Raw genomic sequence first — 22,425 nt, 5'->3', positions numbered from 1 at the left:
TTCCTGGACCATTCAGAAATCTGATGGCAGAGGGGAAGAAGCTGTTCTTAAATTATTGAGTGTGGGTCTTCAGGCTCCTGTACCACCTCCCCGATGGTAGTAACGTGAAGAGGGTATGTCCCGGATGCTGAGGGTCCTTAATGATGGATGCTGCCGCCTTGAGGCACTGCCTCTTGATGTCCTCGATGGCGGAGAGGGTTGTGCCCATGATGGAGCTGGCTGAGTCTACAACCCTCTTGCAGACTCTTTCAATCCTGCACATTGGAGCCTCCATACCAGGCGGTGATTAGCCAGTCAGAATGCTCTCCACCGTACATCTGTAGAAATTTGCAAGAGTCTTTGAGGAGATTTGGTATGTCACCACAAAATCCCAATGAAGCAGAGCTGCTGGCATGCCGCCTTTGTGATTGCATCAATGTGTTGGGCCCATGATCAATGCCCAGGATCTTGAAGCTGTTCACCCTTTCCACTGCTGACCCCTCAATGAAGACTGGTGTGTGTTCTCCCAGCTTCCCCTTCCTGAAGTCCACAATCAACTCCTTTGTCTTGCTGATGTTGAGTACGAGGTTGTTGTTATGACACCTTCTGTATGCCTCCTCGCTGCCATCTGAGGTTCTGCTGACATCGGTGAATTTATGGATGGCACTCCTAGATGGATTCACCATCCTGTCTACCTATGACGCCACTTTCAACGAACAATTCGCTTGTACTCCTAGGTCCCTCTTCCATGGCACTCCCTAGTGCCCTACCATTCATATTACAAGTTCTACGCTAGTTTGACTTTCCAAAATGCATCACCTCACACTTATCTGCATTGAAATCCATTCGCCACTCCTTGACTCCGTTCCTTAACTGATCAAGATCCCTTTGTAATCTACGATAACCTTCTTCACTATCAACTACACTTCCTAATTTTGTGTCATCCTCAAACTTACTGATCAAGCCTTATGCATTCGCATCCAAATCATTTATATAAATTATGAATAACAAGGGTCCCAACACCGACCTCTGCGGCACACCACTAGTCACTTGGACGTAATATCTGTGCAAAAAGCTTAAAATTAGTCCATAATTGCAATCATGTCATGTCCTACACTACCTGAAAGCAAAACAGAGTATTTGTGGTTTAACAGACAACCTTGCATAACTGCAAGTGTTATGTTTGACATGGTCCAGATTTTGAGTTTAAGTTCCTGGAATTTAATGAAATTCCTGAGTACCGCAGAATAGTAAAAGTAACAAATGTATGCTTATCAAAATTTAAAGAAATGCCTTGTTTCAAAATTACCTTCCATAACTTTCATCTGTGCAACCCACCTCATGCTTGTGGCCTGCCAATTATAGTACCTGACAACTTCCTGGATTGATTTTGAACAAGGATGTCTTTTGTAAGTTAGTATTGTGTTGCACCACGAACTCCCTTGATAATATTTTCCATATCAGACTGATGGGAATGTAGACTGCTTTACATGCTCTGTAATCCGCAGATCAAATCTGTTTATTCAGCAAAGTCAGATTCATAGAAATATAGAAAATAGGAGCAGGAATAGGCCATTCAGCCCTATGAAGCTTCTGTGCCATTCAGTACGATTAATGTTGATCATCTATTCCCATGCTCTCGTCATACCCCTTGATGCAATTTACATCTACCTCAAAAATATTTGGTGACCTTGCCTCTATAGTCCACTGTGGTAGCAAACTCTACTCACTTGCTCTCTGAATGAATACATTTCTCTTCAGCTCAAGTCTTAAATCTTTTGCCGTGTAATCTATGGTGGTGACCATTTCTTCTAGATACTCCAGCCCAGGGAAGCATCCTCACTACATTCAGTCTCTCTAGCCCTGAGAATCCTTTCTTCTACCCAGTTGCCTTAATCTCTCTTGAATGGCACTCCTACCATCCCCAGAATCAGTCTGGTGAATCTTTGTTGCATTCCCTCTCCGGCAATATATCCTTTTTTCGATAAGGAAACCAAAGCTGCACCACTTTTTGTTCAAGGAAACAATTTGATGCGTGGGATTTCAGATTTGCCATGATCCGGAGTTATCCGGACTACATTGGGTTCGATTTGCAGAGTGCTGTTGCCGAACTGCTCTGTCTTTCAACAGGTGAGTGTATCTGACCTCTTGCTTTGCCCTTGAGTTCAGGGGCATTTAAAAATGTGTTGAGACAAGGGTCAGATTCACTTCTTAACTGACTCCTCAGCTTTACACCATCCTTAGCTGGTACATTCACTGCACTCCTATTTATTTGAATTAAGTCAACAGCCATCATTAAAAATTTAAATGATGATAAGTAGGGTTTATAACATTCTAATTAATATTTGTAATGCTTTTAATTTTAACTTCAATGTGTTCTTTGCTAAATTTATTATTTTTTAAATAATTATTTTTTAAATGTTTTCCACTGTTGCTAAACCTATCTGATTAACAAGAGCTTTCAGAAGGCTATCAGGGTAGTCCTGGGGCGAAGTAGTGGTCTTAGTTTCTGCCACCTGTAGCATAATTGGAGCTCATAGCCTGTTTCACATTTTTTTATTCATTCATGGGCTGTAGGCGTTGCAGGAAAGGCTGGCATTTATTGCTACCCCTAACTGCCTGAGGTAAAGATGGCAAATGTTACTGAAAGTAATTAACTTTAATTTTGCTTTGTATTTAAGTCTTCCAGCTACCATGGTGGGATTTGAACTTGAATCCTGGCACATGCACTATTTACAGGCCTCCTATGCAGGGTAGAATTTTGCACAAATGGCATCAGAACAAGCATACACAGCATGTGAATTTGTTTCACCTGTCCAGTACCCTCTCTGTTTATGCATGCCACACACACTGATGACCCAGAGTGAAAATCCTAATGTGTGCCAGGAATGCATTGTTTAGGTTTTAACGCTTTTTAAAAAAAAGTAATTCTGTGCAGCATGTTCAAAAAAAAATTGTGGTATTAAAAAGAATTTCTAGTATATGATAGTTTTGTTTATGTTTTTTCATGTTTTGACTACTTCATAGTACTAACCAGGATCAAAAATTAAAGATTTATCATTTATATTGCAGTTAAACAGTAGACTGAAATTGAAGTATTATTCTGCGAAAAGATGTAAATTTGAAATTTTTTAAAAAAGCGGTGGAAATGCTCAGTAGGTCTATTTTTGCTATATTACAATACTTTGCAGCTTATAAATTATTAATGATCCTGCCTAAATAACATTCCTCTTTATTTTTGATTTAGGCAGAAGGTTGCCTCTCATTTGGCGAGTTGTCAAAACTTCAGCCTAAATGCACTTTAATGTGGAAGGTATATTGATGAGAACTAAGCATATAGAACCTCTGTCTTTGTGTATATCCTCCATCAAATACATGTTTAAAATGCTCTCTGGTTCCCTGCTCTTCAATTCCAAGTAAATGCCATAGTAAAGTTAAAAGCATGCTTCCTCATTCTGAATTACTTGCATTTTAAGTCAATATTGAGAGCAAAGGAATAAAGCATCTGCACTGCAAACTGATTTATTAGAAATAAGGAAGGAGAAAATTCACGCAAAGTTCTTTGCATCTTTTGGGATTGTATTGAGGTTTTTATTTAAAAGGAAGATACTAAACAAAGATGAAGGTTTGCAGAACATAGAACATAGAAAACCGACAGCACAATTCAGGCCCTTCGGCCCACAAAGCTGTGCCTAACATGTCTTCCATTTTATATTGCTTTTCATATTGTGATGATGCAGCTGCTGATGGGGTGCATGTGAATGGATATTTTGACTTGGGTTTGTCGCTTTGGAGAATTGATGAAACCATGAAGGAATTTAAAATTGAAAATATTGAGGACTTGTTTGCCAATGTATGTTGGGAAGGAAAAGGATAAAGTCGAGGTCAGAAATTTAGCTCAGGACACCAACACTTCAGATAGCTTGATTCATCCAGAGATGAATCTAGAGTGGCAAGACTTAAAAGCCTGATTTGGGCCAAGGCCAATGATAGAACTTTGGAAAGAAGCCAGTCGGAACATTGTGGTTGTGGTTATTCTTAGAAGGAATTGCCTCACCCAGCTTTCTTATAATCCTGCAAATTAGTGCTGTTCAAATAAAGGTCTGACTGGAAGACTTTTTGTTCCATGCTCAGAACAAAGTGTGTGATAAGGTGACAATCAAGATGAAAAGAGCTTGTGTCTTGTATCTAATTTTTGTGTTTTATCATCATTTGCCTGTTGTAATTTTGTACAAGGAAAGAGTAGCAATTTATTCAACATTTGGTGATGGGATGCAGTTCGAACTTAAATTCACAAATTAGTTTTTTTCAATGTTCAGGAAAACTGATGATTCTGCTTTTCATGTCTCATGCAAAAAGGATTTGAATGCAGAATTGTTCAGTTTAAAAATTTTAACATTTAAACAGAGGAATGTGGAATCAAATATTTTTAAGGTTTAAGGGCTTCAGTGGACAAATATCAGTTGAATTACTTTGTGTTTAATGCAAAAATATCTTTAATGCCTGCTTATACTAGAGAATGCTGATTTTTAAGAATGCTCCTCTATCTTCCTGTATTTGCCTCTCGCCCCACAAACACTTAGGCTGGAATGGAATTCTGGAGGGGAAGAAATATGTTCTTGCATTTAAGCTCTACGAACACAATTTTAAATCTGTTCGTCAAACGTGATCAAGCTTTTCTCATGCTGCGTTTACTTCTTAATCTTTGCCTTGTATTTCTCCTTCATCTCACAAATTAGTTTATCTAATCTAATGGAATATGCAGAAAATGCTGGAAATGCTGAGCGAGTTAGGCAGTATCTGCAAAAGAAAAGCAGTTAACGTTTCAGGTCAAAGATCCTTCATCAGAACTGGGAAAGAGAAAAAGATTGCAGAGAGGTGAGGGAGGGTAAAGGAACCATCAGTGATGGGTCAAGGCCAGGATTGCTGCAGGCATCAGTTCATTAAGTGACTGAGGGTTCTGATCCTGAAGCCATCGAAATCTACCAATGTGTCCAAGTTGTGTTTGATAAGGCCATAATTGTTTTGAGAAAATTGTCTGTTCTTCCCTGACATGTATCTGTGACCAGGGTAAGATCATCTTCCTTAAAGTTGGCTGTTCCTTCCCTAACATTTTTGCCATGTAGCCTAGTTCTGGGCTACTGTCTCCCATTGTGTGATGTCTTGAAGGTGCCCTTTAAGCAACTGCTTTGCACCTACTATCTCTTTCTCCATTGGTGAGTTGGTTGTAGTGCAAGTGGTTTGGTAGGTATGAACTAGGTGCAGTTCCTGCACCACCACAATTGATGCTGGATGATCAGAGCCTTGACTACAATGCGCATGAATTGCTTTGGCAAAGACGTGAAAGGTATTATGCTAAATTTGCAGATGACACAAAGATAGGATAAAAATAAGCGGGCAAAGATCTGACAAATGGAGTATAACATTGTAAAAGTGTATATTGTGCAGAAAAAGTAAAAAGAAGCACGAAATTGCAGAGCTCTGAAATACAGGGAGATTTGGGTGTCCTGGTCCACAATGTTATTGTTTACTGCTAAGGGAGTCGAATGCAAAAGTAGGGTAATATGCTCCAGTTATATAGGGCATTATTGAGACTGCTTCTGGGGTACTGTGTACAGTATTGGTTTCTGTAAAACTGCATTAAAGCAGTTCAGAGAAAGTTTCCTTGACCAACATCTGGAATGGTTAGGTTGTCTTATGAGGAAAAGTCTTGGCTTGTTTCCACTGGAGATTAAAAGAATGGGAGGAGACTGGTTTGAAACACTGAGAGATCATAACAGGGTGGATGTGGTGATTTCTTCTTGTGGGAGAATCTAGAACTAGGGGTCAACCATTTAAGAGAGAGAACACTATTTTGTTTTCTCTCAAACTCTACCAGTCTTTGGAGCTCTCTTCCTCAAAGAGTAATGGAAGCAGAGATTTTAAATGTTTTTAAGGCAGAGGTAGATAATGCAAGGGGGTGAAAAGTTACCACGGATAGATGGGAATGCTGAGTTGAGGTTAGTCATATTGGCCACAATCTTATTAAATAGCAGAATAGGCTTGATGGGTTAAGTGCCCTCCTACTGCTCCTAATTCATATCATCAATACCAACCATGTTGACTTCCCTAGTTCTAAACTCCTCAGCAAGAGAAAGACCCTTTCTTAAGAATGTTGTATGTTTTAAAGAGGTCGCCTCTCATTCTTCTAAACTCTGGAGAATAGAGGCCCAGACTACTTAATCTCTCCCTTTTATTGCAGACTTGCCAGGAACACGAATAGTGAATCTTCATTGTATTTCCTCTATAACAAGTATATCCTTTTTTAGATAAGGAGACCAATGTTATACACAGTACTCCAGGTACAACCCTATATAATTGTAGTTTGATTAGTCTTTCTCAGTGGCTGCTTTCTATAACATTTTAAATTTACAACATCTCATTGCACAATGCTACATCTAAAATTGTCTCTTCCATCTTGGCTCTATGCCGTAACTGAATACCATAAACTCGTCCTCCACACAGTTATTGCAGATATGTTTTTCCCCATTCTGTATGATTAAAGACCTGTGCTTACTGTATTACCTTTGTAATGTACTCCTGTAATTTCCTGATTTGTGCTCTTACCAAAACTCTTGTCAACTGTCAGGGCTTGTAGATTATTCCTACCAGTGATCTCTGCCCCTTGTTTGTTTGCTCCACCACCTGAACTGATTTGAGTTTAACACACTGGAACACATCTTGAATTATGTATGACTGGAAATTATAGTAAATGCTTTGCTTGTGGAAAAAATAACCCCTGCAAAATGCTGTGTTTGATGTCACCATCAAATGTAACATTGGACCTGTGACCCCACTGACCTGTTTCTCTGAGACCAGTTTAGTACTTGGAAGAGGAAATTTCAATTTTTTTTTCTCTCCTGTTTTTGAGCATACTGAGGACAGTCCATGATGTGAATGATACAAACCCTTGCACTTCATGGGACCTGAATCAGTTTCATCCATTACCTAGCATTGTTATTCCACTATAAGGCACTCATTATGGTATTAAACTATAGTCCTGATCTGTCTTAATATCAATCAAACTGAAGGTTCAATAGGCAAACTAATTCAATGTTTATATTTTTCAACTGAAAATAAACCCAGGTCTATTTTCCAATATTATGCAAGTCTTTTCCTATTAGGATTGCTGAGAGTGGTTAAAATATTTATGTGCATTCATTTCAATGCTGATAAACACAAAGACATTGTTGGTAAAGAGTGTGAAATTTATTTGCAAGTTTCACGCTAATTTTGCTTTTGAAAGGAGGCTTCCACGACTTGTTCTCCAAGAACTGAGAGCTTGTTCATTAACGTTTGACTTAATTGGAGCTGCTATACAGTGATTTCATGTAATGCTCCTTTCTCTGTCTGGTTAATCATTTAAAAACAATGGTTATGTACACCAAGCATTGTAAAACTTCAAAGTTCCTTCGATTTATTTGAGCTTATTTCTGCTTGGGGAGCCATTAATGGCTTTTTTCTTTTTGAGCCTCAAGAAGGATTTAGGAGACCGACATTATGTGAGCTGTTAATTTTACATTTCCTCTTAAATGGTGGCAATCTGAATGTAGACTGGTTGTGAATTAAATCTGGGTATTCTGCAGGTACAGAATGGCTAGTGTAGGCCAGTATGTTTGGATTAAATGCTGGTTTTGTAACGTAGTTTAAAAGAATACATGCATTGAATTTTGAACTACTTGTGCCAGACCATGCAAGACTAGCAGGCTGTGAAGTCCAATTATTATGCTATGAGCTTAACAATATTTCATCTCATGCTCTCTTTGATTGAAAATTGCAATTATTTTCATTTGCATTAAGTAATTACTTTACAGTTTTGAGACTTTGGGTTTACAGTATTGGTTTAATGTATATTTGAAAAGCTGAATTTATTTCTGAATATTCCTTGAGCAAATAGACCCTAGAGTGGAGTACAAAAATAAGTTTATTCTCCACTAAGCTTTGTAAAAGAAGAGTTTTCTGTTGGTTTGATTGACTCTGCTGGGACATTCTAGTCCCATCACAAAGAAAATTTGTGGCTAATTAATTAGTAGTTGAATGATGTATCTTCACAATCATTAGCTTTACGTTTTAGTCAAGTGGAAAATGTAATATGGCAATCTACGGTACTATTATAATTGTGTGTTTGATGCCTGATTTTTTTAATATGTATATGCATTACTGATTAATTAAATAGCAGATTAAATCTTTAGTAGTTTTAGAATTTCAGCAACACTGAATCTGTTTTATATCAGCTTGAGCCATGCAATTTACAGCGACTCCAAATTTAAGCACCCAACCTGACATCCTATCCATCTTAACACACATCCATATCTTTGTCAATTCCAAAAGCAATTATTTTGGTGATTTTTCTCACTGACCTTCTGATCTTCATTCTCTATAAATGTCAGTTTTTCCAATACTTTGCTGTCCTGTCATGTCTAGCTCATCGTGTCCTCATTTATCTCCTTGGGGTCCCAGTGCCCCCACATGACCAAATAAAAATTTTTCATCTTTGTTCTCGGCTATCATGGTGAAATCTTTCCATTGCTTCACTTCTTTTGAACCCCCAACCTTTCCCAAATCCTTGCCCCTCTGCAAAACTGGCTTCCTGTGTATTTTCTCTTTCACCCAGCTTTAAGTTGCTTGCTCTTCTGCTTAGGCACTCTGCTCTGGATTACCTCCGTAAACCTCTGTGCTTCCTCTGTTGCTTTAAGACCCTCCTCAAAATGGACCTATTGGACTAAGGTTTTGTTTAACCATTTACTTGTTCAGGGTACATTTTTTGATTATGCTTTTGTGCAGCAATTTATGTTGAAGTTTTAATATAAGTGCAAATTATTGCAGACATAATTTTATGGTGAAACTTTCCACATACAGTTCATTTACTTGGTGACAACTTGTCACTGTTTATTAGCAAATGAAGTCTATTTATTATTCCGGGAGCCTTTTTTAAATGGATTTTGAGAACTAATGGTACGGCCTCTTAACAACCCATAGTATTAGAATAATGTTATTCTTTTGTGCTCCATTGTTAGGTTGACTGGTGTTGAATATTAGATATTTTAAAACTTGGTTTCCTTCATTTCTGCATGTTAGATGTGACTTCCATTCAATATACAGGAAAATATGACATTTGCTGTGCTTGGGTGAGGAAACAAGCTCTGGTGAAATGCTAGTACTAATATTTCTTTGTCATGGTGCCATTACGATCTATTTTACAAACTTAGTTTAGCTATGCAACAGTTATCACAGTTAGTACTGGTACTTTTTATTCTTAAGTCATCTTGGAATGGGAACCATAGGTTCAGTTGTCCCTTGCTTTTTAGGTACTCTAATACCAATAATCCCCTATGTGCCTTCACTCCTCCACTCCTATCTTCCCTGAGTGAATGAAACCAAATATCCCTTAGGCATTTCACAATTCCAATTTTATCTTGGTGTCCTAAACTAGTGTCTTTCCCAGTTCTCTCCTTTCACTTTTTTTTATTTGATGCTTAGAAAGCAAAGACAAACTGAAAAAGGAGAGGACAGTAATGGTGACAATACTGATGAAAGGGCAGTATTGAAATATGATCTTTGATCTGAAGAACAAGAAGTAACATCATCATTGCTGGAAGTGAGAGATAACTAGGGCCAAACAAAAACCAGCTTAAAGCCCCCTAACAAAAGAAACTGAGAGTGAATCAAGAAATATGAGGTGGTAAAGATAGTTTAATAATCGTGGGGGATTTTAATTTTCAGATAGATTGGACTAATCAAATTGGCAAAAATTAGTTCAGTAGATGAGTTCAAAAAAAAGTGCTTTCAGGCAAGTTTCCAAGAGTAATACATCAGGAGGCCACATTAGAAAAATGGGCTATATTGAACCTTATTTTGTGATATGTTAATTAGCAGTTTCTTGTGAGGGAAACTCTAGGATATCAATTTGACGAAGTGGCTCAGGCAGAAAGCCAAGTCTTGGGTTAGGCATAAGCAGTATATTCACTAAAGTGGATTGGGAAATTAGATTCAAAGGTTTGTTAATGGAGGAATGATGGCAAAATTAAGAAATATTTTGTGTCTCAACAGATGTACATTCCAATGAGAAATAAATATCATGAGAAAGTGATCCATTCATGACTAATTTAAGGAGATTAAGAATGGTATTAAATTAAAAGAAGATTTGTAAAGATACCAAGAAAAGTGGCAAGCCTGATTGGGAGAGTTGTAAGAAACTGCGCTGTAAAATGTGATGACAATGACAGTAAATTAACAAAAAGATTAGAAAAAAATTCTAAGAACTTGTTAAAAACATTGTTCAAAGGGAAAATATAGCAAAAGTAAATACGTGTCCCTTGAGAGGCGAAGGCAGGTGAAATTATAATCTGAAGTTATAAAAGAATAAACATGCTTGAGACGTTAAAAACTTTTTTAAAATTGCCTTCTCTATAGAAGAAATGGTAAATTTAACAGGAATAATGAAGAAACTAAAGGTCAAGTAACGGGGATCATAAATTCATGTCACTAGCGAAGAAACTAAAGAGATTAATGGGGGCAAAAGGCTGCAAATCATCTTACTGTCTAGCCAGAATGTCAGCGTTCCAAACATGATTGCAGAGATGATGGATGGCTTAAATGAAGATCTTCCAAAATACCTTGGATTCTGCAGATTGTAAGGTAGCAAATATAACGTCAAAGATTGCATTGTTGCATCACTACACAGTATTTCCACATTGAAGCAGGGATTTGTCCTAAGATTACTGAACAACTTCCCCCTTTAATTCAATTCTCTTGTGTGCACTTGTATGCATTATAGTAGGTTGTTTTTGGTGAGATTTGTGTCCTTACTTGCACACTGTATTGCCAAATAAAAAATCAGAATTGCACCCATACTGTATAAAGTCACTTCTGATTTGCAGGCTTGTTCTATATATAAAAAAAATTGCACTTAATAATTTCATAATTTTCTGAATGAGATGAAAAATAGTTTTATAAAATTCATGATTTGTGGTGCAGTGCAGTATTTCAATAAATTTAGTGGTTATGAGGGAAAATAGCTTCTAAGCAAACTGCTGGTATTTATGACGAGAGCTTTATTCTTTGTGATGGGATACTGCAGGGCTGACTGAGCCAGTACAAATTGTTGATCTGTGACATATGAAACTAGTTTATTGTTTCAATCACTTATTGTACAAGCTTTCCTGGTAAAGAAACATTAATAGCCAACAGAATTTGGAAAGAGACAAATACAGAGGAGGAAAATCTCCACGAATGCTAAATTTATTGGGAAGTACATAGCATAAAAGCTGGACATTTGTTCCAACCTGTGCATCACCTCTCATTAATCTGTGTTAAAGTGATGTTCAGCATCAGGTTTATTATCACCTATTTGTATGATGTGAAAATTTGTTCTGTAGCAGCAGTACAGTGCAAAGACACAAAAATTACTACAGATTGCAAAACAAATAGTGCAAAACATAAAGGAACAATGAAATAGTGTTCATGGGGTCATGGATCGTTCAGAAATCTGATGGTGGAGGGGAAGAAGCTGTTCCTAAATCAATGAGTGTGGGTCTTCAGGCTCCTGTAGCTCCTTCCCGATGGTAGTTATGAGAAGAGGGCATGTCCCGGATGGTGAGGATCCTTCGTGATGGATGCCGCTGCCTTGAGGCATTGCCTCTTGAAGATGTCCTCGATGGTGGGGAGGGTTGTGCCAATGATGGAACTGGCTGAGTCTACAGCTCTCTGCAGCCTCTTGTGATCCTGTGCATTGGAGCCTCCATATCAGGCTGTGATGCAACCAGTCAGAATGCTCTCCGCTGTACAACTATAAAAACTTGCAAGTCTTTGGTGACATGCCAAATCTCCTCAAACTCCTAACAAAGTAGAACCGCTGGTGTGCCGCCTTTGTGATTGCATCAACATGTTGGGCCCAGGATAGATCCTCCAAGATGTTGACCCCCAGGAACTTGAAGCTGCTTGCCCTTTCCACCTCTGACACCTCAAAGAAGACTGGTGTGTGTTCTCCCAACTTCCCCTACCTGAAGTCCACAATTAGTTCCTTAGTCTTGCTGACGTTCAGTGCGAGGTTGTCGTTGCGACACCACTCAGGCAGCTGACCTATCTCGCTCCTGTATGTCTCCTCATCACCATCTGAGATTTTACCAAAGACATCTTTATAAAATAAGCAACCTGGTTGAAACTTGTGTGAATAATGGATGCTTTTCATTTTGTTTCAGTTTGTTCTTTCTGGCTCAGATGACTTTAATCTCTACATGTGGCGTATTCCTTCCAGTTTAGAGACGGGTGAGTTACCAAGCAGCCTGAACTGAATTTTATTGATGGTTTTCTCTCCCAAGAAAACAATATGCAAATACACTGGCCATTCTTCTTTATGCTCCAAATAACTTATATAATCAGTATCTCACACTTGAGTCTTAGTCAACCCTCATAACAGACAGGACAACTGGCGGCATAATCGAGCAGCCAGCCTTCATTCCTGCAGTGATGTTGAGGGAAAGTTGGGGGTTTGGGTGTTGGGGGGGGAGGGTGAAGGATATCCATCCCATTGTATCATAGAATTCCTTTGGCCATTACTTGTTTAGGCATGCAGATTTGTTTAATACTTGTTGAAGATACAGCAAGGAATTTGGCGCACCACTCTTTGCAGAGGATAAATGGATAAACATTATTGGAGGAACTGGTCAAGAAGAAGAACAAAGAAGGCTTAATTGTGAATTTGATGGAGCTAAGTAACTGAGCAATCCTAATTTCCTTTAAAAGTTGTGTTGCTGAATAGTATGTTGGGCTTCATTAATGTTGACAAAATAATCACGAGGTGATTGGTAGATTCAGTTAATGTGCTTAATGTACAATAGACTTAAAATGTAGCGCCAATTGTATCAGATGCATTTGTTAAGAAAAATGAGAGTGGTTATTTTTAAGATGAATTTAAAAGCAAGATGTGTGGTCATAACCTTGATTATAAACTGTTTGCAGGTGGCCCTGCCAGGATTGTGAATGGTGCATTCATGGTGCTTAAAGGTCATCGCTCCATTGTAAATCAAGTACGCTTCAACCCTCATTCATACATGATCTGCTCATCGGGAGTGGAAAAGATTATCAAGGTACATTATATCATCAGCAAGAATTTATCACTGATTCCAATGTCCATTTTCCTGTTAACAATAGACTTGTTGTAAAAGGCTCAATGTATCTCCATCACGAAATTTACTCTGAGAAACTAAAAAAGGAAAAATCCTCAATATCCTGCATATTTCCAGTTCAAAATAAATGTATTTGTTGTCTACTTTCCATAAAGTTGCTCTTAATTCCAGATTTATTGGTATGTATGTCATCATTAGTAGCTTATTCAGCAATGTTTTAAAAAATGTAATTCCAGCATGTATTTGCTGAACTTACCATCTAGTGAAATAACACTTGCGTGAGTAAAATCTGGGTTTAACATTTTTCACTTGTGTTTTCATAATATCTGTGAAATTGACTGTTTCCTATATAGGAGAACAGTTAACAGGAAAGGACAAAAATCACAGAAGACATACCCACTTAATATAATCTTAATTCAACAGTTCTGTACGTAAGCTGCTTCTTTGGAGTACTTCATTAGTTTATTCTCCGGTCCAGTTTCAGTTGCTCTACACCAAGAAAGCAGTGAAACTTTGCATTTGGACTTCGGTGCATTGGGATGCACTGCCCAAAAGCTTGGTGGATAGCAGCCTTCGAAGGGGAATTAAGTAAATATTCAGGGAAAATATATTGCAAAGATTTGGGGGAAGTGAAGGGAAGTGGGACTAAATATAATTCATTCTGAAAGAGAAGATTCAGATTTGATGAACTAAATGACCTCCTTCCATGTTGTGCTACTCTGTGATTCTCTAAGTGTCTGTTGTTACTTTCAGGGATAGTTAATTGTACAAAAGATTTTTTTTGGCAGCATTGATAAATGCTGTTTGAAATGCCAAGCTTGATGCTTGAACTGGTATTTGTATCTCCTGCTAGATGATGCAGTTTTTTCAATAGGTCACTGAGCTTTCTTGGAGTCAAGGTGGCAGTGGTTGTTCCTTTGTGTCAATACTTTCTATCCTTTAAGCAGAGTTTACTTTGTAGCTTCGTGAAGATTTTTAGTGAACTCACCTGTACAACAGGGAAATGAGATTTAAAGAATTCAATATAATGTTATATTTGCCATCAAAGCTAGGAAAGGACATGAATCCTTAGCTTGTCAACTTTCTTTTGAGGAAAAGCATTCCTCGCAGATGTTGACATTCAGGGGATACGGGCCAGATGGGAGTTGACAGCAAGCCATTTTAGGAAGACCACAAAATCAGATTGGGACTAGAATTTGTGAAGTTTCAATTTTTGGGGGGGGGGGGGGGGAACAAAAATCTACATAAGTAGAACAGTATAATTGTATACTTGAAGTACCACTTGCATACTACTGGTCTCATTTAAAGAAGGCTATATGCTTGCAGTGTAGTAGGAGAATGTTGGTTTGATTCATGGAATGAGGGAGCTGTCCATTAAGGAAAGAAGAAGCAGATTGGGTCTATACTCTCTGGAGTTTAAAAGAATGAGACATGATCTCAATTGACGTACAAGATTATGTGGGGCCTGACAGGCTAGATGCTTTCAGCATATCTCCCTAGGCAAGGGTGTCTGGAACTAGTGCATAGCTGAACTTCTTCCTGTTGTCTACATCGAGTTATTTGGTATATTCAAGGCTTGAGATTTTTTTGGACTTTTTGGGGAAATAAGGACTAGTGAGATCAGACAGAAGAATGACTGTAATTTCTTCTGCTCAAAAAAACATTATTATTATACCTAAAGCAGGGAAATGGGACGATTGTAGATGGGCAAAAAATATTGGCATGGACATGATGGACTGAAAGGCCAGTTTTTGTTCTGTACTACTCTATGTATATTAGTTTTACATTGTGCATGCCAACATCGCAACTCAACATCATGTAACCAGCTCAGAACCCAAAAAACTGGCATGAAAGCAAGTCATCCTCAATCCTGAGGGACTGCCTATATAACCAACAACATAACACACTGGAAAAGTTAAAGGATCAATAAAATCTATCAAAGGAATTAGTTGGCATACAATAACCATTAAAAGACTTGTGAAATTTTGCTTTTCGAGCCGTCTCAGCTCTGTTTGGGAGTAAATCAGCTTTTGGAAGATGGAGGTCTACCTTCTTGGCAAATAACTATGTTAAAAGCACATTAGAACTGATTTTAGTTATAGAGTTCTTTTCCAGATGCAGAAGGTAATTAGAAAGATCGAGTTTTCAAGCAATAAATTAACTTCTAGGTCATCTTAGCCTACCTCCTGATCACACAGCCAGTCCAGCAATGACTTTTCAGCCAGCCATAGTACTTGCTGCAGCTGCTCCCAGATAGATCCTTTCTCAAGGATGCAAACTTGCACCTTTTTTGTCAATTATCTGTCCACAGTCATCACCTCTTCTCAACCCCGACCATTTCTGAGTTGTTATATCGCCTGCCAGTTATTGAGGCATGGAGGATTCAGTGCAATTCCAACTGATCAACAAAAGATCAGAGCGATAATTTTTCATCATCAATTTGACAGTTCCAGTTTTCTTCTCCTCCCCCGCTCCCCCCCACCCCCAATAAGGTTTAACCTCTACAAAGCTCATCTGACTATTTTCCATCACTAAATCTTTAGGAAGATTATTTAATTTTTCCACTCAGGGATAAAGGGAGAAATGTGCCTGGAGGCGGAGGAGGTAAGGGAGGTCCTTAATGAACACCTTGCTTCATTGCTCACTAGACAGAGGGCCTTGGACAAATGTGAGGTCAGCATAGAACAGGCTAATGTGTTGGAGCATGTCGAGGTTAAGAAAGAGGCAGTTTTGGAGCTTGTGAAAAATATTTAAGATAGATAAGTCCCCAGGACTGGAAGGGATATACCCCAGTTACTACAGGAACTGAGGGAAAAGATAGCTGGGATGTTGACAATGATCTTTGCATCCTCCCTGGCCACAGGAGTGGTACCAGAGGATTGGAAGATGGCAAATGTTGTTCAAGAAAGGTAATAAGGATAGTCCTGGCAATTACAGACCAGTGGGTCTTATGTCAGTGGTGGGCAAACTATTGGAGAGGGTTCTTAGGGACAGGATTTACAAACATTTGGAGAAGCACAGTCTTATTAGGGACAGTGAGCATGACTTTGTGAGGGGCAAGTCGTGCCTCATGAGCCTAATTGAGTTTTTCGAGGAGGTGTCAAAATAAATTGATGAAGGTAGAGTGGTGGATGTGGTGCATATGGATCTTAGTGAGGCATTTGACAAGGTTCCCCATGGTAGGAACATCCAGAAAGTCATGAGGCATAGGATCCATGGAAGCTTGGCTGCGTGGATTCGGATTTGGCTTGCCCACAGAAAGCAGAGGGTGGTAGTAGACGGAACGTATTCTGCCTGAAGGTCGTTGACTAGTGGTGTTCCACAGGGATCTGTTCTGGGAGCCCTGCTCTTCGTGATTTTTATAAATGACTTGGATGAGGAAGTGGAAGGGTAGGTTAGTAAGTTTGCAGATGACACAAAGGTTGGTAGTATTGTGGATAGTGTAGAAGGTTGTCGTAGGGTACAACAGGAAATAGACAAGATGCAGAGCTGGACTGAGAAGTGGCAGATGAAGTTCAATCCAGAGAAGTGTGAAGTGATACACTCTGGAAGATTGAATTTGAAGGCAGAGTACAAGGTTAATGGGAGGATTCTTAGCAGTGTGGAGGAACAGGGATCTTGGAGTCTAAGTCCATAGGTCCCTCAAAGATACTATGTAAATTGATAGGGTGGTTAAGAAGGCATATGGTGTGCTGGCCTTCATTAGTTGGGGGATTGAGTTCAAGAGCTTCAAGGTAATGTTGCAGCTCTATGAAACTCTGGTTTGATTACACTTAAGAGTATTGTGTTCAGTTCTGGTTGCCTCATTATAGGAGGGATCTGGAAACTTTAGAGAGGGTGCAGAGGAGATTTACCAGGATGCTGCCTGGATCAGAGAACATGTCTTATGAGGAAAGGTTGAGCAAGCTAGGGGTTTTCTCTTTGGAGTATAGGACGATGAGAGGAGACTTGATAGAGGTGTATAAGATTGAGAGGCATAGATAGAGTGGACACCCGGCACCTTTTTCCCAGGGCGGCGATGGCCAATACTGGAGGACATTCATTTAAGGTGAATGGAGGAAAGTTTAGAGGAGATGTCTGAGGTAGGTTTTTTTTACACACACAGCGGTGGGTGCCTGGAATGCACTGCTGCGGGTGGTGGTATAGGCAGGTACAATTGGAACATTTAATAGACTCTTAGATAGGCACATGGATGCAAGAAAAATGGACAGTTATGGGCTTTGTAGGAGGGAAGGGTTAGATTGATCGTGGAGTAGGTTTATATAGGTTGGTACAATATTGTGAGCCAAAGGGCCCATACTGTGCTGTACTGTTTTACGTTCTAAATCCTACTCGTGCATTCCCATAATCTTACAGGCATACATTAGCTCCCTGTCATTAGCAAGGTCTTTTGCCTTCGTCTTCAAATATCTCCCGTTCCACTCCACCAGTTCATAGTAATTTGTAATAGTTGTATGTTAAGTAGAAGAAATTTAGTTATTGCATTCAAAATGCACCAGCAAACTTGTAATTGGTTTATAAAGATCGTTTTAGTTTTCATTATTTTTTTTTTAATACCCAGGCAGATTCTTGTATATTGCTCACAAAAAGGTTTCAATATAAATGCAGTCATTCCACAATTAATCATTTGTTTTCACAAAGCTCTTGAAATGTAACAGATTTTGCCTTCAAATCATTAAATGACAAAACCTGAATAATCATGTCTGATTTATGTTTGTCATATTAATGCTGACAAAATATATTTTCAGGAAAATTGTCAATGTTGTAAATATTAAATGTTTTTGTGGTTTTGTAATGCAGGTGTGGAGTCCATATCTCCAACCAGATTGTGCTGGAGACCTAGAAGGAGAGGTGGAAGATGATACCCGTAATCTTTATACTCATGAAGAGTACATCAGCTTGGTCTTAAACAGTGGGAGTGGTCTATCTCACGATTATGCTAACCAGTCGGTTCAGGAAGATCCAAGGATGATGGCTTTTTTTGATTCCCTTGTACGCCGAGAGATTGAGGGTTGGAGTTCTGATTCTGACAGTGACCTCAGTGAGAGTACAATTCTTCAGCTACATGCAGGGGCTAGTGAACGATCAGGATACAGTGATTCTGAATCTTCTGCCTCCTTACCATTATCGCCCCAGCAAGGTGACGATTCTGATGAGGTGACGTATACACTGGACCGACAGAAGCCCTCCAACGCTTCTGCAACCAGGGAAGACTTGCGGTCTCGTCAACAAAGGTTGTCTGCACTCCGACGCTACCAAGACGAGCGACTTCTAACTCTTTCTAATGACTCGGATTCCTCAGAAAATAACTTTCACCAAGTAACTACAGGTTCAGATACAGATCCTGTGACAAGGCCTCGGTCCCCAAGTCCAGAGGCAAATGATTCCAGTAGCTCCAGTAGCAATGGTAGGCGGCGTGCATCTACACGCCAAAGAAATGCTTCAAGAGCTAAGCAAAAACTCCGCAGAGAAAAGAGGAATATTCCACAAATCAAAGTAAAACAAGATAATAGTGAAGATAATGCCAATTATTCTCGAGTGCAAAGGGGTGACCATTCTTCGTCAGCTTCATCTTCACCAGAAAGGAGCAGTGCTGAGTTTGAAAATAATAGAGGAAGGGTATCTCCCTGCTCAGATAGTGAGTCCGAGGTTAGAAAGGTTTATAAGGCCTACAGCAAGATCCAAAGTACCTTCAAGTCGCAATTGAAATCAAAAGGAGGTTCCATGACATTTTTGTCTGTGAATGATGTTCCAGACACGAGCGAGAAGGGCAGCTCATTAAGTATGTTAACCCAAGAAAGTGATGCTGCAAGGAAAAGTACAACAGGATCTCATCAAAGATTTCGAGTAGAAAGATGTTTAGATGAACATAATGGGGAAAGCAGCACATCTCTACAAGCAAAGGGCAAGCATTCAGCCCTGCTTATTCATGAAAGCAGTACATTACCACCCGCAAAGGAAATGATGCCTGGAGAGCAGGAACATGTTGTAGATGATGTCCCAAGTAGCTGTGCTGACCACTACTACGAGGCCAAGAAGGTTAATGGGAAATCAGTCCTTGTGGGCAATAACAGTAACCTAACTAACCAATGTCAAGCATTTGGCAACCAAACACAGGAACTGTGTGATCACACAGAGGTATTAGAATGTGCAAATGCCCAACATATACAGCAGGTAGCCAGAGATGAATCTGGTCAGGAATTCATTAAATCTGCATCATCTCAAACAACTCCTTTTGCTGAAATTCATTTAGCTGGAACACAAAGTAATTCTGATGAATGGTGCAGAGACCATGTTGATAAATCCAAAACCAGGACTTGTGACATGGAAGAATCCTGTTCAGAGGCTCCCTGCAACATTCACAACAATGGGCTATTTGATAAGCAATATACAAACCAGCAGGAAGATTCAGTGATAGCATCCAAGTCTGAACCTGGTGACTGTGTACAGGTGGCCTCATTGCACCACAAGGAAGACTGTTCCCAGCCTGGGATAAATGAACATTCAGAATGTACTAAGAATGGCATGGCAGCCAAAAGAAACATTTTTGATTGTCCCCAAGGGACTCTGTCATCAGCTGAGACTGGCCAGCCTTCTGGAGGGTTAAAAAGGCTGCGAAAAGAACTAGATCCAGACTATTCACCAGCTGAGAAGAAACAGAAGACATGATATGATTTGCACTTGTCCCATACCAGTGCTTCGCAATGTTACTGAAAGCATTTATCTCGAACTCGACAAACCGTTGGTCTGTAAAAGAGTGAGAATTTTTGTTAACAATTATGTAAATAATTCAATTTCTTGAAGAAATGCTAATACAGAAATTTTTAGAATGTGTATGATAATGGTATATAAAATACAAATTATTTGGAGTGATTCTAACTTTGGATTCAAATATCCATTTTGGCCCAAAGGGTTTGTAATTCTTCTGTTTAAGTATTCATTATGCCAAGCAAGGGTTAATGGTGCATTTGGTGTCTCAAATAGATTGTATTGTTACAAAGCTTTCCCTCATATCCACTAGGAAAATATAAGCAAATTTATACATGTGGGCAGTCATTGAATTTAAAAATATTGAAGCCCATAAAATAACAATTGAACAAATGAAGAGTTTTTGAAGTCTAACACTTTATAGTTCGAGGATTTTTTTGTTTTTATTTTAAATTGCCACCTTTGTATGGTAGCCTTTTATTCATGCGAGGGGTAAACAGTTTGACTCTTAAGGAAAAATGTTTAGAAGTTGGTTGTGTACATGGAACGCATTGATCTGTTGATGAAGAAAAGTTAGACAAACTGTGGTCAGGAATAAAGTTTTGTGTTTAATTTCTTAAGGAGAATTATTTGAAGCACAACATTTCTGCACAGTAGGCACCTGATCAGTTATCACTTTCTTTAACTGATGACAAAAATAAACATTGCCATTCACGATCTCTTTGTGTCTTCCTGTGTTCCTGCCTCCCTGCTGTTCTCTTCCAGCTGAGAAGGCAAAGAGCTGTTTCACAGTCCAAGGGAGATAGTGGGTTGTTAATTTGAACCACATTCCTTGTAGGTGTGACAAGTTGTCTCTTGTGCATTTCTATTTCAATAGAGGGGAAAGGGACTAGCTTAACGTGTGATCTGATGTAGGAGCGCCCTATCTTTTGGGCTCGGAGGATGATTTCAGTTCGGAGCAGAAGACAGTGGACCAAAATTATTGCTGGTGTGTCTATTTGCATGACACAGTAGCACACTGAGGCTGCTGGGCATGCGTAATAACATTAAATAACATACAATGCTTGTTTGGCTTTTCTTAGGCACCGTCCTTCTATGAATACAAGGCTGTGAGGACATTAAATTGGGTCTACACAAATACGTGGACGCACATCAATCACCTGTCCATTATGACTTGCTTGCTACTACCCGTTTCTCACTGCCCTTCTCCTGCCTCTGTTCAATTGTCCTCCACTGCTGTCCCTCCACCATCATGTGCTCCTCTCTCTGACCCCTCCCTCCTTGCAACCACACAACTCCTCTCTGACCACGGCCCAAAACCTCATCACATGAAACCTGAAACCAACTGAGAACCTGACCACCACCTCCCACACAATCAACAATCCTCCAACTCGTTTATTCTGTGCTCTCTGCTTTGCCTGGAAGTTATGAAGGAAATTCTACCACACAGCACACCTTGGACTAACACAGCAAAGAATATCAAATTCTGTAGTTATTTGGTGAAAGTTTGGTCACACTGCTTTAGTCTGTAAGGTCTTTCAGTAAAGGCCCGTATGGACTGAGCAATAAACATCTCCATCGCTGTTCAGTGTTGGCAGTCCTACTGCATGTTACTTAACTAACAACTTGGAGGTAGTGATCTTTCATCCAGGAGTGTGCATTTGCTGTAAACAAATTTCTATGATCAGGTGAGCAAACTTAGACAAAAATGTATAAAACCGAGTATCTCTGCTTTAGTTTCTGATTTCTACTGGTTTACTTAATTTTGTCTGAGGTGTTGTAGTTGTGCTTAAATTGGGGTCTGCACTGACCAAAAGGAAAAATTAATATAAAGTTCCCAAAAATTAAAGATCTCAATGTATGGCTCTTATTGGAAAGTGTGTGCATCCTTCAGGTGAGAAGAGCACCAGATATCGTTGGGTTGCTTTTGTATTTGACTAGCCTCTCAAGTTTTTTTTTGTTAAAAGACTAAATTTGCAAGATGTTGGGGGTGCTGAGGCCAATGTGTATAATCCGTCTCTATTTTCCATTGAGAGGACGGTGGTGACTCCCTGCAGTGTATTTGCTGAATGCTGTTGTATAGCGAGTTCCAGCATTCAGACCCAGCAACTTTCCAAGTCAGAATAGTACATGACATGGAGGGGAACGTACAGTTTATGATGTTCCCAAGTGTCCGTGCTCCTGTAAAGAACCACACTGCTTGAAGGGAGACTAGAATAAAGTGCTAAATAGCTTTGTACTAGTGGAGCAATGACCCCCTTCAGCTTTTGGAACAAGAGTAAACTTGGCACAGGAAAATGTAAAATGGTAATATTTTTACAGTCCAGAAAATATTCATGCAACATTCCTTACTGAGCAGTGAAATGAGTTTTGTCTTGCTTAACCATACAAGAGCTGGTTTCTATTAAAATTTACTGCTATAATTAAGTAATTTAACTTTAATAGATCATCTCAGAATGGGAGATCTCGTGCTGTGCCCCATTTGTACAAATTTTCTGCTCACCCTTTAGCTTAAAATTTTTGTACTTTCAGGATCTATGGAGCAAATTGATAACAGAAACAAGTCAACCGG

General features: G+C 39.2%; 1 protein-coding gene across 1 annotated transcript in view; it reads left to right on the top strand.

Moving 5' to 3' along the window:
* dcaf5 (ddb1 and cul4 associated factor 5) overlaps positions 1-20,570 on the top strand; it is a 66,473-nt gene extending 45,903 nt beyond the window's left edge. The window contains exons 7-9 of the mRNA XM_052019895.1: positions 12,219-12,285; positions 12,979-13,106; positions 17,946-20,570. Of these exons, the coding sequence (XP_051875855.1) occupies positions 12,219-12,285; positions 12,979-13,106; positions 17,946-19,814 (2,064 nt within the window). The 3' untranslated portion in view covers positions 19,815-20,570. The remainder of the gene's footprint in view (positions 1-12,218; positions 12,286-12,978; positions 13,107-17,945) is intronic.
* The last annotated feature ends 1,855 nt before the right edge of the window (positions 20,571-22,425 follow it).

This window comes from Pristis pectinata, chromosome 1 (assembly GCF_009764475.1).
Source record: "Pristis pectinata isolate sPriPec2 chromosome 1, sPriPec2.1.pri, whole genome shotgun sequence".
In the NCBI taxonomy this organism is placed as follows: Eukaryota; Metazoa; Chordata; class Chondrichthyes; order Rhinopristiformes; family Pristidae; genus Pristis; species Pristis pectinata.
This window is presented reverse-complemented; position numbering and strand designations above follow the sequence as displayed.